This window comes from Cajanus cajan, chromosome 7, assembly GCF_000230855.2.
Source record: "Cajanus cajan strain Asha chromosome 7, NIPB_CcT2T_4, whole genome shotgun sequence".
NCBI lineage: Eukaryota > Viridiplantae > Streptophyta > Magnoliopsida > Fabales > Fabaceae > Cajanus > Cajanus cajan.
The window spans coordinates 46,392,872-46,413,169 of NC_138523.1; the positions used below are offsets into that span (position 1 = coordinate 46,392,872).

The window sequence follows — 20,298 nt, forward strand, 5'->3', positions numbered from 1 at the left end:
ACCCATAAAAATGGGTGTGCTGAAAATGTATTATTGGCATTATTTCTAGTCTAAATTTATTATGGAATACACTAATAAGACACTTACTCGTTGTCTTCTGAAAGCATTTATTGACCTTTTAACAATTTAAGTCATCCTATAGGAATAAATTACCTTTAAATGACATTAAATATAATAATTGTTAAAATTATTTGATATCATAAATAATTTTGAAATAAAAATTAAATTTATGATATTATCAAATAAAATTAATTAACTTAACTATTTTAATGAATTAGTTATTTATTTATTTATTACAAAAACAAGACCAAGGATAATATATAATAAAAGAACTAAATTTGATAGATAAGATAATTTTGGATAATTATACGTCGACAACCCAACATCATAAATGCTCATTATAATTTATTTTTTTCTTGTCATAGGTTTGAAGTATTCACTTACTTCACTAATAATTAATTATTATAAAAAATTTAGCTAACTACTTTTAGTCGTAAAATTTTCTCTCTTAATTACATTTTTTATTTACAAAACTTGAACTCAAAAATATATTTAAAAAGATCAAGTCTAATTCAAATTAGACTAATAATTTGTTAGTATAAATATCTATAATCCTTTCTATCTATCTTACTACCCATTATAATATTTATGGTCCTGCTTATAAGTAATGTAGAAAAAATTATCAAGACTGCTAAAAGTAATTGATTTAGTTATTTTTAGTTAATTCTATTATAAATTAAAATGTATTTATCATGTGATAGTGTGTGGTTATTAAATATATGTATTTATTATACTTTGTGTCATTTTTAAAGTATATCATGTTATAAAATCTATTTACTTATCATATAAGTATTTAGGTAATCAATAGACATATAAGCTTAAATAAGCTAACTAACTTAGCGTAAATAATATTTTCTAAAATGAGGTATTTTGATAAAAAAAAAATATTATTTATGATAATTATGTTTTGTATTATTATATGTAATACATGTAATATTGTAATAATTGACTTGAATTGATAATCTAGTTAACTCGAGCCTCTTATCAATTGAATATGTCATCAATTCAATATGAATTGATATGATTTGGATGATTTTTTTGAATGAACTAAATAAGTGATGGATAAACCCCGTGTACATATAATTTTTTTAAAAAATAAAGGATTTATCAAACTAACATTTGTTTTTATTATTTGTATTTCAAATATAACTTTTACACTATATCTTCAATGTAAAATTATAAACAAATCATGCAATTTAATTAATGACCTACTATGCATATATTTATTTTTTTAGTTAAAAAATACTAGTAAATTATAATTAAGATTATCTTGAAATACATCCACAATGTATTTCTAAAGTTGACTTATTATATTATATTTTAAGATAAATTTAATTAGTTAAATAATATTAATACATTATAATTAAGATTATCTTAAAATACATCCCGATCTAGTTTCAAAATTGGTTTATTAAATTATATTTTAAGATAATTTATCTATTATCAATATTAATTTATTGGGTATTCAATCCCATGTATATAAAACTGTTATTTTAAATTTAAATATAAATATTTTTAATTTTCACCATTTGAGATTATTGGTAATGGTAGATGTATTTGATGTTCTAAATATTTGAATGTTTTAATGGGAAAATTACTTATTATCGTGATTATATTTAGATAATATTTTGTTATGTTTATTTAGAAGATCAAATCATGTATCACTTTTTTATAACTTTTTTTTTTTAATTTTAAATTTTGTAAGATAATTTTGCTATTTACACTCCCATTTACTAATTACACACTTTTCCTATATATATAATTTTTTTAATTACCAAACATACTCTTATAATTATTTTGGATCCCATGTCTATTATTATTAAAACTGTACTTTCGAACCTTTCCTTTTTACCTCCACATTTATTGTTTTTACAAAATCCAATTACATAATAGTAAAACTTCTGTGAAAGTGATGCAAGTAATTTTCTTAAACTTTTTCTCTTATGACAAAGTATGCTTGTTTTACGTTATGTTTCAACACTGCATGATTTTCATAGAGAGTAAAAAAAGTATGAATCTCAAGTGACTCCTAACATATTTCAGTTGAGTAGTTTAGGTTGAAATAAGCATGATTAACAGAGAGAAAAATAGTTATTGAGAACATGGAAAATAAAAAATTAGGGTGTGAGTGTGATGAGGAGTGAGGACTAGTAGCGTATATTATGAGAGCAGTCCTCGTAGTTTCCGCAGCGGGGTGGAGACAGCTGCAACTCCGTTAATAACAACACTCAAACCTTCAATCGCAAACGCAATTCAGTCGCCAACATGTCACTCTCACTCTCACTCTCACTCTCGCACTCCCTCCACCTCTTCACCCCTCCGCCCGCCGCCATTCCCACCCGCCTCCACCTGCCGCCCCCGAGCCTCTCGCTCGCTCGCCGCTTCCCCAGCCTCCGCGCCTCGGTGCTGGTGTCCGACAACAACGGCGCCCCCGCCCCGCCCTCCGATCCCTCCTCCATCGAGGTGGACGCCGTGACGGAGGCGGAGCTGAAGGAGAACGGGTTCCGCAGCACGCGGCGGACGAAGCTGGTGTGCACAGTGGGGCCGGCGACGTGCGGGTTCGAGCAGCTGGAGGCCCTGGCCGTCGGAGGCATGAACGTGGCCCGACTCAACATGTGCCATGGCACCAGGGACTGGCACAAGACCGTCATCGACCGCGTCCGCCGCCTCAACCACGAGAAGGGCTTCGCCGTCGCCATCATGATGGACACCGAAGGCAGCGAGATTCACATGGGTGACCTCGGTGGCGCTTCCTCCGCCAAAGCCGATGTATTCATTTCCACATTCATATTCATATTCATATTCATATTCATATTCATATTCATATTCTTACTCTTTCCCTCTCTCATATCACCTCTTCTTGCAGGACGGTGAGATCTGGACCTTCAGTGTTAGGGCCTTCGATTCGCCTCTCCCTCAACGCACCATCAATGTCAATTATGAAGGCTTCGCTGAAGGTTTACTTCACCATACCTTTTCATCATTTCTTTTTTCACGCACTGTGTTGACCAAACATTATTAGTTGTTGTTTGTTCTAATGGAATGGAATGGAATGTGTGTGGCAGATGTGAAAGTGGGGGATGAGCTTTTGGTGGATGGAGGGATGGTTAGGTTTGAGGTCATTCAGAAAATTGGACCGGATGTCAAGTGCAGGTGTACTGATCCTGGCTTGTTGCTGCCCAGGGCCAATCTCACATTCTGGAGGAATGGTAGCTTAGTGCGAGAGAGGAATGCTATGCTTCCTACAATTTCTTCCAAGGTTGCCTTTTCCTTACTTGCATTGCATTGCATATCTTTATTGCTAATTTCTTCCAATTCACCGAAGAAACAAACAAAGCTTGCTAATATTGTAGCCTATAGTATTACCATTATTGTGTTATGCAATCCAAGTTCACAATTGGGAGCAATGGCTGCACATAGGCCCCTAGAACTACAGCAATCACGATTTTTTCAAGTTATACAAAATTTTTATAGTTATTATTGTGTATAATGTAATTTTTATTTGGTTACTGACCCAAATAAAGAGTTTTTTTTTTTTTTTTAAATGGTTCTCTTTTAAAATTTTCTTAGGTTTGGTTCTGCCCCTTTTAATTGTACAATCTTCAACTTTGATCAAAATTTCTCATTTGAGTCTTGCTCTTTGCTGGTCTTCTTCTCCCAAAGTCATGGCTGAACTACATTAGGCATGTTTCCATCTTTTTCTCATTAATAGGATTTACCATGTTTCTCAACTCTATGCCCTTGTTCACACTTTATCGTCCAACTCTCACTAGTCACTGCTATAGAGCATTGCTGGTTATATTGTTGCTGAATAGGATGTTCCATAAGTTTGATAAGCACTTTTCTACCATAAATTATAATTAAAGTTGGCATCACCATCACTTTGTATGTTGTATCCAAGATACCTATACCATGCAACTTACAGAACAATATACTTCCGAATTTTCACTTCCAAAACATTGTTAACTTGCATTACATGTATTCCATATCATCCCTGCTTAAAAAGGAAAACTCTTTGATTCCAAATCCCCTGTCTCTGCAAAAGACATGCGCATGGACTCTTACATGTGCCACTGGCTGACTTGTATGCTTAATGCCAAGGTAAAAAGTAGTGGACCCAAGTTGACCGTTTCTGCAAACCTTGCACCTATTGTATTGTTGTAGGAAATTCTTTTGATAAGTGTATATAAGAAGTTAGCATTTCATATTTCATATGATAAAAATGACAAAATTATATGAAGGATAAAAATACATAAGTTACAGTACATTACAGAGAACATAAACAGAGCAAATTATCTCTATATTATTGTGAAAACATTTGTCATAAAAGAAACCAACAAACTCAAAACAACGAAATTCACATTAGTGTCACACTTTGTCATCGCTTGTTGATTTGCTCTTATAGCTCACTGTTACCACTGTGTGCCACTGGAGACACTCTACCAATAGCTCAGAGTGAGGTAAGAACAAATGGGTCTAATAAGTACAAAGACAAAATGGGAAACAGAGAAAAAAAGGGAAAAAATCCCTATTGATTGAAAAGCAGTGCCTCAAATTCTTGTTCAGCTGCACGCCATTGTCCATCTTCTCCAGTCCTCTCTTTAAATCAAATTCTTAAGTTATGTAAATAAAAGTATAACTTTGATATTCTCTAGTTTTGGTTCTGCAAGTCTATTTTTGTTGCATCTTGTTGATTGAGTACCTTGTAGCAGTAACTCCTTGATCTTCCTTGCTAAATATCCAAAACTTTTCTTTCATTCTTGATACAGTTTTCTTGGTCTGAATCTCTTGCCTTCTTTTCATATCCCATAACAAGTTTGTATATATTACATTTTCTCATTCTTTATACGTAAAGGTTGATTTGCCCCCTTAGAAGCTTTGGCTTTCATTTGGGTAAATTCGTTCTTAGTATCTTAGTTATTTAATACTTTCCTAGTTTTCACTTTTACATGACATGAGTGAAATACTTCAAAAGCACTCTGTTTTAATTTGAACTTTTTGAATTCTATAGTTTTGTGTTGGTTCTACTTCTAGGCATGTCATGTAAGCAGCACTTTTCTTGATTAAGGGTGTGTCTGGAGGAGTTTATTTACATAGCTTATTTGGACATATATTATGACATAAATATTTGTTTAAGTGTCAATTTGGGTGAACTTAAGAAGATAACTTATGATATGTTATGTCCATAATCTATTTTCAGCTTAATTTGCTTTCCAAAGTAACTTATGAAAATAACTTACCACCTTTATGAAAACAGTTTGACCCTATTTCTTCTTTGATTATAGAGTCAACTTTAAGCACTTACTCGACAAACACTATTCAAGCATTTGATTGAAGTGTTTACCGAAACACACCCTAAGTATCCAGAATTTGTGATCTTTGTCTTGAATTGATGCATGATTTTCTAGATCAGTACAGTGAGTTCTTGAGCCTGACAAATTATTTATAGAAATGACTTCTTAAGTCATTTGTCTGGACTGCTTTTTATTTATTTATTATTATTAATAAAAGTTTTGAGAGATTAGGAATTTAGAAGAGTTATATCATGCAGAGCCAATGCTTTTAAATCTAAACTGTGTGTTAGGCAGTCTTATATGGGATGTCAGAAGTGTAACAGAGTGAGTTATTTAGGCTATAACAAACTTGCATAAGTGGCAACAAGTGTAGGAAGCATGTGGTAAAGTTAGATGCTGCCTTAGATATAAGGGAAGAGGGAGAGAAATGAGAGAGGTAGGCAATCATTTAGATAGTTTTAGTAGGGCTGTTGCCACAGGGCATAGAAGTTTTACTTCTGTGATTGGTTTTATTTCATTTTCAGTTTCTATACCTGTAAATTCCCCTTGTAATCAGAGCCCTGTTATCTGAGTATTTTTCTCTTACATAATATTTTTCTCCTATCATATGGTTTCAAAGCTCCAGTCAGGAGCTGTGGTACTGGGTACTGGATTCAAGGATGAAAGAAGTGGAAAAGCATGGAGAGGTTGAAATTCTTGAAAATTATTGGAAGGTGTTTGAGCATTGAAGAGGAAGGAAGAACAGGAGGAACAAGGATATTGTAGAAGATTGAAAAATGCAGAATTTGAAGGAAGTAAAGCACATTAGTGGTGATCAAGGTGGAGGAGTACTTTGCTGCAGCATGAACACTTAAAGCAGAGAGGCTATCAACGGCTGTGAAGGCTCTAGAGCTTGCACTTTCAAGTGGTGGCTTTGACGGAATATTGCAACCCTCAAGCAACTTGGTTTGAGTTTGTGAAGGTGGTGCTCAAGCAATTCATGCTTGAGTATGACCTGGATATACCAGTCTATGACAGGTGGATTAAGAGCCAAAATTGGAGCTATATTCCCCCAATTTATATATCGGATCCCCTAGCTACTCACTCTAAATGTACCTGACTAACTGCACTAACTATCCTGAACCACTTTTTCCTTCCCTTCCCTTCCACCCTAGCAGTATCACCAACGGAAAATTGACTACTGAATTTTGTGCTATTATCCACCCATTGTAGGCTTTGGGGAAACATGTAGAGTGTAGACTATTATTGCATTGATCTTGGTTCACGTTGATGAAAAGGCCATGACCAAGATCTTAAAATTTGAACCTTGCATTATATATGGTGATGGCAAGATATATCATGGTGCATTGTGGAACTGTGGTGATTTCTATAATCTAATAATTATCATGCAAATTTTGAGGGCTTTATGCTATTAACCATGCATGTTGGATTTTAGGCGATTCATGTATTGATGCCAAATTTTCTTTAATCAGATCAGAAGACTATCTGTCCGCAATAATGTAATTTATTTATCTGATTTTCCATATGCAGGATTGGTTAGACATTGATTTTGGTATTGCTGAGGGTGTTGATTTTATTGCAATTTCATTTGTCAAGTCTGCTGAGGTTATTACTCATCTTAAAAGCTATATTGCTGCACGATCTCGTGATAGGTATGTGCTGAACTTTTTATTTATTTATTTCTTATTAAAACTATTATCAACATATCATTTCTAGTACTATTATTATTTCACCATTGACAAATATGCTTATACTAGATTAACAAGTAGCACCATTTACAAAGTTCTATATGAATTATGGAATTATATCAGATTCAGTATCGTCTCCTCCAAATCTATCGTTCTGTCTATCTCTCAATATTTGGGACTGCCTTGATCATTTTCCTTGGACCTACATATCAGTTAGATTTTCTGGCAAGTGACTTATCCAAACCAGGGCATCTGATAAAAGGGCTTTTCCTCAAACACCAAAGAGGCCTCTAACCCTTCTGGTGCTTCTTGTCCCAGTGCCTTTGGCATGCCTTTTGAACCTTCAATGAAACTTTCTTTTTGGGTTGAATACCACATGAATTTCAGTGAGGCACCAGAGGTCATCACCTTACCCGAACCCAAAAAGTATAAGGGGCCTTCCCTTAAAACACCAAGAGTTTCTGATCCTTTCTCTGGTTCCTATTCTCAATTCTTTTGTCTCCTTTAAATTCATTGGTATCAAGTATGCGCAGCTAAACCCATCATCATTTCATTATTTGTACTGTGCTTTTCTTTTCCTTTTGTTGGTGTTTATTCCATTTACTTTTGTCAGTAGTATGTAGAACAATAAATTTATTAAAGAGGAGAAAAGTACAAAGAAAGAGGATAAGACATCCTCTCAAGAAAACAAAACAAAGCGCAAAGCTATGATAAGAACCTCAGGAGAACCACACAACAAAAGGTAGCTATTATAGTTGGAGAGCCCAAGGTGTTATAATCCCCACACTAGAATCCCCATACTTCTAATGTGGGACTCAAGTCTCATATCTTGCAATTGGATCCTAACATCCCACGACGCCCCGCAACCCCGACACTCATGCGGGTTGGCTGTGCACTAGCTCCTTTGACTAGTCCCAGGTGAACACTGCAATCCCAGCGTCACCACCATGTGTCACTTGTTTGCAGTTGAGAGACATGATGGGAGGCTCTATAGCAATTAATGAGAACCTTGGGAGAACCACAGTACAAAAGCTAGCTACAAGGCGAGAACATCAGCAACACGTGGAAAGTGAGAACAAAAGGGCAAATAGAGCACTTTGCCAAAAAAGCAGGTCAGTGGACAGTGAGCAGGAATTTGCCGTAAAACACCAGGTTGTGGATGGGAAGTTAATGGAGAGCAATGGTTGATGAGATGCACATTAGCATAGGGTCATAGAGAAGAGAGTGCACAGAAAATGAGTAGACACAGGAAAATTTTGCTGATATTTCTTCCAAACCCTTTTGAAATGCACCTAACCAAACCTGCCTCTGCAACATTAATAAGTTAGGGCATATTTAGGTTTTCGGATGGCTTCGGAATAGTGGCTCAGGTCAGGTGAAACACCATGATTTCCACCGCTATAGCAGCTGCAAGGCCCACAACACTAAAAACCAATGTGATGCCACTATAGTAGCACAACCCGTGATTGACAACCAAGGTCCTAAATCAAGTCTAGAGCCAAACAACTAAATAAATGTCCTTAAAAATACTAGCATTCCATGACCGAAGAACTGCAAAGACAAAAAAATGTACAATTTGAACCTTTTTTCACAAGCGAAAACCTCTGAAATGAATTGAGAGGAACTGATGTCAACCATTAGAAGATACCAGTATTCTCTAAAAATCTCAATCAGCTTATTGTAAAGAAAAGTAACTGCAGATCAGTACACAAAAATGTGGTCTCTGGTTTCTTGACAAAAAATACTGCACATAACACATGTTCAGGGACAAAGCAATGAATGTTCTGTGCTTCTGTAATGTTACTTTTAATGTTAATCCTCTTAAGATTAACACTCCAAACAATTTTATGTTATGTTTTAATTGTTGCCTTTATTATATATATTTTTTAATATGCTGATATTGGGAGTGAGATTAACATACTGTAATGTGATGAATCTGGTGATGCAGTGACATTTCTGTCATTGCAAAGATAGAAAGTATTGACTCATTGAAGAACTTAGAGGAGATCATTCAAGCAGCAGATGGGGCTATGGTGGCACGAGGAGACTTGGGAGCTCAAATACCTTTAGAACAGGTTCCATCTGCTCAACAAAGGATTGTTCAACTTTGCAGGCAATTGAACAAGCCTGTCATTGTTGCCTCTCAGCTACTTGAATCCATGATTGAGTACCCTACACCTACAAGAGCTGAAGTTGCAGATGTTTCTGAAGCAGTTAGGCAAAGAGCTGATGCTTTGATGCTTTCTGGTGAATCAGCCATGGGCCAGTACCCTGAGAAGGCTTTAACTGTTTTAAGGAGTGTCAGTTTGAGAATTGAGAGATGGTGGAGGGAACAGAAACGCTATGAAGCTATGTTGCTCCCATCAGTTGGGTCTTATTTTTCAGAAAAAATATCTGAAGAAATCTGCAGTTCAGCTGCTAAAATGGGTAAGCTGCCCTCAAGCCTTAAACTTGCTTTGTTTTACTTATTTTTTAATCTTATAATTTAAATTTACATTTATTTTTAATACTTTTACAGTTTTACTGTTGCATATTTGATTTGATTTGTTGCATCGGTCTATACTGTTAAAAATTTCAAAGTTAAATTATTTTTATAGGTTGCTATACTACTATCCAATTGTTAAGTTTTACGATCAAGGTAATGAACCTTCAACCATCTGTAAGAATTTCTATTTAAAGAAACATATATGCTGAAAATCTTTTTTAATAATACTTCAGTATTGTGTTTCTTTTTGTTTCCATAATAAAAGAGGCTTATTCTGTTCAATGTGTTCATAATCATTGATATCATTTGACGAGGAATTCACAGTTCATAGTTTTCATATCTGAAACACCATATTATGATTACCGACTGGTTATCACACTTGTTTCACTCATAATTTTCAGTCTCTTCCCAAAAGCTCATTTGTTTTTAATTTTCAGTTTTGTTTGCTTTTTAGTTGTTTGATGGTGTTTGTTAATCTGAGTTTTAACTTTGGCAGCCAATAATTTAGAGGTGGATGCGCTTTTTGTGTACACAAAGACAGGGTACATGGCATCTCTATTGTCACGTTGCCGTCCTGACTGCCCAATCTTTGCTTTTACTACCACTCCATCGGTGCGTAGGCGTCTGAATCTCCAGTGGGGCTTGATACCTTTCCGCCTGAGCTTCTCAGATGATATGGAGAGCAATCTTAATAGAACATTTTCATTGCTTAAGGCCAGAAATCTGATCAAATCAGGTGACCTTGTCATTGCTGTCTCAGATATGTTGCAGTCAATACAAGTGATGAATGTTCCTTGAGAACATGTTTCATTTCTACCGAAAGCCAACATTGCCGGTTGTTCAAAACTGGAGATGCTGCCACAGTGCTTAAATTGGGGCCGAGACTGCGTGAATGAATTCTGTCGTTCTGTCACTTTAATCTAAAGGACGCAACTAAAGTTTGGGAGTTTATGTTATCGCCGTGAAGTTCTTTATTTTAATGCATACTACTTGAAGCTCTAGGTATCTTTTTTTCCTATCGAGTGAGGCAATATAGAGTGCAATAGTAACCCTTTTAAGTTGTAAGGCACATCTTCATTTTGTGTTGTTTTATATCATTGTATTAGCTTGCTACTTCAATATTGACTAAAACGTAAGTTTCAATAAAGATCCCACAGTAGTCGCCAATAATTATGGAACCGTGTTAGATAGGCTCAATGTATTTGTTCTGTGCAAGCTCAATGTTAGTTGAGTAAGGAAATTGGCTTGCGGCATTTCGAACTGTGAAAAAGAAAATTGTTTTAAATTCAACTGGTGAAGACAGCGGTGACGACCACTTGAAAATTTCTAACAATGTGCATGTGTAACGTGTAGATGACAATGTACTTGAAGAGCATCATGTCCTTTGTAAATAGCAGGTGAGGATGCCCATGCTGATGTAGTTTGGTGTTGGGGCTCAATCAGTTGAAATTGGTGACAGTATGGTGTGTCCCGGTCAATAGGAATGAATTGATTTGAATCCTTTTTTTTTTAATTCATAAAATTATAATGATGGTGAGATTCCAATATAAGATTTTGTGTATATTATTCTAATTCCTTATTACTATGTTGGTCCTGATTTATTTGATAATAGAATTGAATTACAAAATTTAAATCATTTTTACAAAAAGTTGAACTGGTTTATTTTTATAAAAAATTCAACCCAAACGACTATAAAAACTGAATCAATTTTCAATCTTCTGTATACCAATGAAAAAAAAGTTTCAATTCAAATAGTTCAGTTTGGGTCATAGCACAATTCAATTTTGAAAAAACAGTATAGTTCACCATGAAAAATTTTCCAATTCGATTCAGATTAGTTCTTACACGGTTCAGCATTTTTAACAGCCATGGTGGTCAATACAAGTCAGGACAGCCTGGACAGGGCATCATGTCAGACTGTATTTATACTGGGTTGTAGTTGGGCTTTATTGAGCCATCTAATGGGAGGATCGTATTGGGCTGGGGGTTGGCCCAAATTGGGTCCAGAGCGTATTAATGGTGCAACTTTTCTGTATGCACCTGATGGTGGATTTTTGTAGTTGCTTTGCTGGACAATATAGGGTGATAGTTGTATGATAGATACCTCCTACTGTTATTGATGAATGTAAGTCCTTACAGTAGATTGAGGAAAGAAAACGAGTAGCTTTACCAAAGCAACGTTTCTTCATTTTTCATATTGTCTATGATTGGCTTTGAGTAGTATCTCATTTACTTCATTTTTTCTTTTTTCTTTTTCTTTTTAGTTGGTTCCTTGCGGGCAAAAGCATGTAGAATGCACGCCACGAAGTCACTCAACGATTCAATCGTAAACAGATACGCGTTAGTTAGCCTATTCACGAAGAAACTGTTACAAGGTTCGAGTTTGACAACAAAATTATTCTTCCAAGAAACTCGTATCACACTGTCCATGCTTTTACACAATGTAATGCTTACTTTACAACATTCTTTACCCCTCATATTTAATCAGACTTTCCCTACAATTTTGCATAATACGGATGGATAAAGAATACGATTATTCAATTTTTTCCTTTCTTATATGTGCCCGACCACAATATATATAGCAAACAAAAAATCAAATTGATAGATGAATTATGCCACAAGTGGGTGCATAGTATATGTAGATGAGGCCATAATGTCAATACTACCCAAACTTGTCCTCTAATTATTGTTATTATTAAGATTCATACGTTGGAAATCTGAAATTTGAAGCAAGGTGTTGCTGAGCCTTCTTCACACATAAATTTAAAAAGCGACAAAGTATCTACTTAACGGAAAATAGTGCAAATCCCTGATCAAATTTAATGGGAAGTTGCATTGTCCTACATGTAAAGATTTCATTAAGGTGCATCGGTTTGTACGTTATTATTGGAAAAAAAATTGATAATATATCATTTATGATATTTTTTTATTGTTAAACATATCAACTTTTGAAGATATGATATTAAATTTTTGTAAATATTGTTCAGTGAAAAAAACCCCGTCAATAAAAATTGTCAAGTTTTATATATAAAAACAAATGACATATAAAAATGTAGTAAAATATTATTACATTAAATGTAATGTAGTACTTTTATAATCCATGGTGCACAGTACTGAGTCCTATAGTATAAATGAAGTTATTGAATGTGATCTCATCTGCCTCGTAAATGAACTTAATTGCAGTGAGTAATTAAAAATTTTGACTGGGTCATGTTTTTGATAATCTTGTAGTATGTATATATGGTCCCTAGAACAGGTACCTTCCTTGGCTTGTTTGTGTTGGAGGGCAACCCCACAGAGAAAGGGGAAAGGGCCAAAAAGGAAGAGTGAGAAAAAGACATGGGGTGTGTAAGTGACCTTAACTACATTGATAAAAGTCATATGTGCAGTATTATAAGGCTTTTAAGCTGCTTCCAAGCAATGCAAGAACTCCATATGTGACTCTTTAGCTTTTACAATTATAATTTGCAACGAGTACAACTGCTCTTTTTGTTCCTTCTTTATTGTTCTTTTCTCTTTAACTTGAACCCGGAAAGAACATAAAGATGCACATAGAACAAACGAAAGAAGAAATACAATAAATCAAAAAATAAAAGAGAGAAGATGCTTGTCTGCATCCAATGTTACAACATTTCATCCACTTTGTTTGAAAATTCAGCAAGTTTTTGGACATACGCCTATCCATGTTCTCAATCAATTATTTCTTGAAAATAGATGAATCCAAACATGCAATGCATTTATAACATCTTGAATATGTTTATCTGAATTTGTATGTGGTGCACGCTGCACATGCATTTAAGTAGTGCAAAAATAATTTCTGATTCTGATAGCAGAGTAACTAGAATGGTGTGTTAGGAGTCAGAAGAATCCTAGTGCAATGAATTGAAACCACATAGTAAGTGGCCTTCAACTTAACACACAAGGCCAACAGATTCGGCTCAAACTATCAAACTCCAACTCCATAATTCAGTGGACCCCCATTTGCAATTTCAAGTTGGGGAAAAAGATGTGAAGGTGACTTCAAAACTTGAAACTTGAAAGCACCATATAACACCTGCTACACTACCCATTATTATGGTCCCTGACAAGTGACATAAGCAACTTAATCCCTTCTCACCTTTGCTTAGTAAATATCTACACAAAGATCATCCAAACTGAACATCTCATCACACACGTGAGAAGATATTCTTTGCTGAGGTTAAATCATCCAAAGAAAAAACTCTTATTTTCATCTGTTTGTAGTTTTGTGAAATTCTTAGCATCATCACGGATGGGCCCCATTTGTAAAACCATTAAGTGCCTCACAGATTCATCATCAGCCATGACTCTTTCAGCCCATGTGTGTATAACATCATCATACAACAGTTTAAATGTGCCATTATTTGACCACAATAACCTAGAGCTCAAATCAAATCAAGCCTAGTATTTGCCTTTTGCCACGGCAAAACTCAACCACAAGAATAAAAAATAAATTATAATGTCATTCAATTACAAAAGTTAATTATTTAAAAGTTATACTAATGGTCATTTTTTTTTGTTTATAGTGTAAAACTTTATATAAATTCCATCAATTCGAACACAAAATTTACCACAAGAATCCCAAAGACGGTTTTGGTGAGGAGGAACATGGTCTGGGGTCCTGGGCATCATGTCCTGTTTGGCCTTCCTTATCAAACACTTTGTGTCCTTATCAGTCGTCATCTCCAATTTTATTTTATTCATCAGCCTAGAAAAATTAGTATGGTTGAGACACCAACTTTTGTTGCAATTGATACAAACAAATACAAATTTCTTTAGTTAGAATAACCCTTGACGAAGCGGCCATTTATCATGATCATGAGCCACACATTTGAATGTGGTATGTTTATCATATTCACAACAAAAACACCTTTCATTATCAAAAAATTTATACACTTAACTAATTAAAAATCATCTTTAATACAACTCAATAATTATTATAAATTTATAATCCAATGACAGTCTATAGTATAAATATTATTTATTCTAAAAATAATGTTTAATTTGATTCGATTAGATAAAGAAAATCAGCCCATAGGACGAGTTCAAACCCCCCGTAAGCAAGTACACTCATAATTATTGAGTTAGAGCCATTATATAATTCAGAAATTTATATTAGCAAGGAACTGCAATTAGATAATTGATTGATAAGAAAGAGGGTTTGAATTAATTAATACTGTCTTTGGACAATAGCTGCTATATCCATATCAACTAGTGGAACTAACAAGGTCAAACAAAGCATACTTTAATATTTTATACAACTCTTAGGAAAATCAAACATTTGCAATCACCAAAAGTGGGTCCAATATCATGTGACACATTGTTTCAAATTATACAAACATGAAGTGAGCAAGATATACACTTGACTAGGTATACGGGTAAATACTAAATGATGGTATGGTAGGCCAACAATTGAGGTACTTTATTTGGGGAGTGTGGAAAGTGACCACCATGTCTAACAATAGCTTCTCTCATTTTAGCTAAGTGGTTAAATGGTGATGCCTCTCCTCCAGTTTTCGGTTCCTTCTGTTGGGTCTTCACCCACATTTTTGACTCTCTACATGATCATTCATGTATGTTCAACATGACTTTGTAATCTAATTGGTAAGAATTGTGTTGTGTAGGAATATAATAAGATTATGAAATAAAGATATGGTACATTTATATTTTTCTAATTTCTTTCATAGACTTGGAAAATGGTACAAAAACCTTGTATATTTGCAATTTCCCTATAGTAGAGAAGGTGAACTTGTCCATATAGAAAGAGTTTCAAGGGAATGATGGGTGCTTTTATTTTTGTGAGTCAATGGAAGTTACGTGGATGAATTTTAAATATGTGCCTTCTCATTTCTGTGAAAGTTATTAAATTTAAGAAAGTGCCAAATAAGTTTACTCTGCACACTACATTGACAATCAATCTAAAACAGGGCAGCTAGTTTACATTGATTGATCTGGACATTCCAAGGAAAATGTGACATAAAACCTTTCTATACCAAAAGCTAAGAGAGTGTCAATAAAGTGAAAATTCAAAGAAACGAAAATAGGAAGTGAAAACTAATCTAAACCTACTAATGGATAAATTGAAAAAAGAAAAGAGGTCCCATAAAGAAGTTAATGCATGAAAATTACCCTTCTCTTATACCCTTCAAAAATTCTCTATAATTTATACAAATAAAAAAAAGACCAAATTAATTTCTCTTGCTTGTTACTTTACCCTTCACATTTTTTATTTATTTATTGTTTTAACAAAAATTCCAACATTTTCTTATCCTTTTTTTTTTCTATCTTATAATTAAGGTTTTCCTTTGCTTTCTTTTAAACGTGAGATGTTTGAAGGTTTTCTTAGTTAGATATATGCGTGTGTGTATAAAATTCAGTATATATGAATTATGTATTATACTTATACATCTAGGTACGTTTGCGAATTTAGTTTTTCCACATATTGAAAAGCATCTTAATAATTTCTTTGGAGGGCACCGGATTTTACGTTTACTCTACTGCACAGCATAACTATATATGTTGTTGACATGCAAGGTGTATAAGTATTATAAATATTTCGTAAAAGATAAATTATTTCATTTATGATGAATCGCTTTGTAGACTTTTGAAGTTTGAATTAGTAAAACCGTGTTCGTCCTCTCAAACTGGTCAAGGTCCAAGATTCTGTAATTAATAAATAATCAATCAAATGTTAGTTAATAAATGGGATTGTATCATTTTCATCTCTATTATCATCCGCTTAAATTAAGCCACACGCCGAGAGGCGAATCCAGAATTAAAATATTTTTAAATAAAACTATAATTTAACAAGTATTTTTAAGGGTTCAATTCTAATGAATATTTTAAAAAGATGATTGATTAATAAAGAGAAATGATACTTATATAATAAATGGTAAATTTAAGGAAAGAAAGGGATAAAAGAGAGAAGTTGGTGAAGGTACTAAATATTTTTTGTGGGTGAAAATAAAATAGGATAATAAAATAAGAGTAATATAATAAAATAAAATAAAAATATAAGCATTAATTTTATTTGATATTTGTTGCATATCATTAATTTTATGTATTTAATATATGTTAATAAGATATTATACAAATTATATTTAAATAATAAAATTTTTGTTTCACTATAATTTAATATAATTTTTAAAAAATATATTTTAATTTTATTGTTTAAAATTTCAAAATAAAAAAATATAATTTTAAATATATAATACAAAATTATTTATAATATACCTTTCTTAAAATTATAAAAAAAAAATATCATACAACATTTTTTAAAACCGTAATTATTATTCAAATATGTTTCTAGAAACATATTTAAATAATAATTTTTATTTTTAACATCTTACTTTATATGTTTTAAATTTACGTTAAAAAATATTATAATTACATATAAGATTAAAAAGTTGAATGAAAATCTTATAATATATTATATAAATTAATATATACATCATGATATATAATATTTTATAATTTTTTTAATTATATATATATATATATATATATATATATATATATATATATATATGAGGAGGGTTCAAACAACACTGGTGTAACTTTAACTAAGTGTTACATCGCTCAATAACTTTATATTAAATGTGAATTTTGTAAACCCAACCGTTAGATTGAAAGTTCATATCTATTAGATCATATATGTCAAATTTTATATTAATCTAAGATGATTTGATACTTCATTCTCATAAAATAAAATTGACGTAATATATACATTTCAAAATATACTAAAATATGAACGTTTAATTACATTCAAGTTGTTGTTCAATTTTAATAAAATTTGACTATATGATCTAAGAGATATGAACTTTCAATCTAACGATTAGATTTTCAAAATTCACATTTAATATAAAGTTATTAAGCGGTGTAACACTTAGTAAAAGTTACACCGGTGTCGTTTGAACCCTCCTCTATATATATATATATATATATATAAGTGTAACAACCTGCCATGATTCCTAGACTAAATGACATAGCTATTAGCAGCAGGAAAAAAAAATTAACTTAGGATTATATATCTATAGATACAAGAAACATGTATTATACTACATACATGTAAAGATAAACAACTACATAAATATGCATAATATAAATACAACTCAAAAATTGTTCACCAACCAACAATTCATCCAAAACACAACAATTTTCAACTTTCTTACCTCTGGGTAACACGAAGTTGAGGTAGAAGGAGAAGAAGAAAAGAAACGCCAAACTCCAAATGACTTCACGGGTACATTCAAGATTCCTACTTACCTGAATCACAAACAATACAGCTTAGATGAGGATCAAAGAAATAATAGGAGAATATAGAGAAAAGAGAACTCATGGACTAAAGATCTTCTCTTTAAAATCCTCTCTATAGACTTCTAAGGAAAAAGAATTTATAAGACTTTATTCAAAATAAAAACCTCATATTTTTTTCTTCGTGGTCAAACTGGATCTCTGATTAGAGAAACCTTCAAGGCTTCAACACTATAGGATCTCCAAGGGAATCCTCACATCCTAGAATTTCTCAACACAGATTAGCAACTAAACTTATCAACATGATAAAACTTAGAATTATTATAACACTTTCACAACTCACAGTTTTACATATTATATTATATTATATTATATTATATTATATTATATTATATATATATATTGTTGTTTTATATAATATAATATAATATATTTCATATTGTATATAAAGAAGGGTGGAGAGTTTATATTATCTTATTACTTATTAATATAATTTTTTTTAAAAATAAAAAATACATTAAATTAATAAGATAAAATAAGGCTATTATATTTTTGTTGGCGCATCAAACAACAAATTATAACATGATAAAAGAATTATTTTATCCTATTTTTTTATACCAAATAAAATTTGTCAATTATAACATACAAGCGGTTTGTGTGACAAATGTTATAACTCATGTTATTGCTTAATAAAACTCACTTGATGACAAAACCAATGTTTGGAGAAAGTTAGAAAAAAGTTACATCTTTAATAATTCATTTTACTATAAGCTTTAACAATATATTATTGGCAAGTTTTAAGACCGTTGTTATTTCTTGCAAATTAAATAGGATATAACTTTTCTTTCTTTCTTCTTTTAAGCTATATCAAACTGATGATGTGTTTTTTTTCCTCTATCCTAGTCATACAAATGTTATATATATGTATACGTCTCCATACAGTATGTGTAGTGTGTATAACTAATGAAAACAATTTAAAATTATAATCACATTATTTATTCCAATACCATTTTTTTCTATCTCAGATTTCCACCACTCCCCCTTTCAGCCCGACTTCCTAATTGTCTTTTTAATTATTTTTTTGAGAAGTCGAGTTCCTCCGACCTGACTTGACAATTTTTTTATATTTTCATTTTCTAGTTTTAAAAAGTTAAATTAATTTATTAATAATTATTTAAAAATAAAAATATTTTAAAATTATTCTATTAGTTAAGTGATAAGTTACAATTAAATAAATTTACAATATACGAGTAAATCATTTAAAATAGTAAATTTTAGTGGGTTGGAAGCATATATTGCCTACATCATCTAAAATGAATAAGAGGAATCACCTTGTTATTTATGTGCACTCACTCTAATATAATAAGAACATTAAAAAGAAAAAAAAGTTCGATAATATTCGACATTCATTTGCATATAATTATGAAGATTTCATGAAAAATATTTTTGGACAGGGTGATTCCTTGTGTGCCCTTTGGGAGTAGAGGGTTTAGGTGCCCTCTGTACGGGCAGCCAATCAGGTAATATCATGTGGCCACTTACTCCATGTCATCCAGGTTGTTGAAAATTTGACCAGAAATTGGGTAATTGGATCAGATCCGCCCCTTCACCATGATCCAACAAACCAACCCGAATAGAGGGTCCCCTCTTTTGTCCAATTTGTAAATGCATGCCACCTCATTTTGTTTCTATTGAAACGTGGCTCCATCTACTTCTCTTAATCCAAGGTTGTTTCCCTTCCCATCACCGTGTTTCGTTGGATCAGGTGTTGTATCTTCGTTTCCATCTTGTTTTCCTCATGGATGTTCTTCTGTTCGACAAATGTTGTCTCTATTACATTGTCTTTGTTTCCATCTTCTTCTCTTAAGCGAAAGTTGTCTCCTTTCCCTTTTCCATCTTCTTCTTGTGTCTCTGTTTCCATTTTCTTGGCATGGATGTTGTTGTGTTCATCAAATGTTGTCTCCATTACCGTGGGTTTTTTTCCATTTGAAAACCTTGCAGGTTCTTCTCCTCATGAAAGGTCGTCTCCCTTTCCATTTGAAATCCATTTGAGTTCAGAAAAATCTCAACTGATTTTCGAGTTTTGTGTCTGGTTCCTGTGGATAGGCACCCCGATTCTGAAGTGAACAGTTAGTGGTAAGTTCAATTTTGTTCGATTAAGTTGTAATAACATTTCAGTTGTGCTCGAATTCTCTTTAATTGACTGGTCATGTAGTGTTGTTTTCACGGATAACGTATGCGTGAATATTGTTTGGTTTATTTGGTGAGTTGTTAGGATTCATATTGTTATGTGATTTTTTTAGGTTTTTTTTTTTGTAAATTTAGTGAGTATTGATAACTCATGTAGGTGTTGTTGTTCTTCGTTGTGAAGGCATTATTATGGATTGTTAATTGAGGTGGTAAAAAAATAGATTGTAATTTATTTTTGCAATTTGATAGTGTTGTGATTGTGGTGTTGTAATTATTGTTTTATTAATGTGGTTTGGCAATATTTGTGGTA

The 20,298-nt window shown here is 32.7% G+C and overlaps 1 protein-coding gene across 1 annotated transcript; it reads left to right on the plus strand.

Annotated features, from left to right (window-relative positions):
• The first annotated feature begins 2,163 nt into the window (after nucleotides 1–2,163).
• On the plus strand, nucleotides 2,164–10,697 carry PKP-ALPHA (Pyruvate kinase family protein). The gene is made up of 6 exons (XM_020371969.3): nucleotides 2,164–2,829; nucleotides 2,927–3,017; nucleotides 3,126–3,319; nucleotides 6,885–7,006; nucleotides 8,991–9,469; nucleotides 10,024–10,697. The coding sequence occupies exons 1-6, from the start codon at nucleotides 2,326–2,328 to the stop codon at nucleotides 10,323–10,325; spliced, it is 1,692 nt and encodes a 563-aa protein (XP_020227558.1). The 5' UTR covers nucleotides 2,164–2,325; the 3' UTR covers nucleotides 10,326–10,697.
• Nucleotides 10,698–20,298: the final 9,601 nt, after the last annotated feature.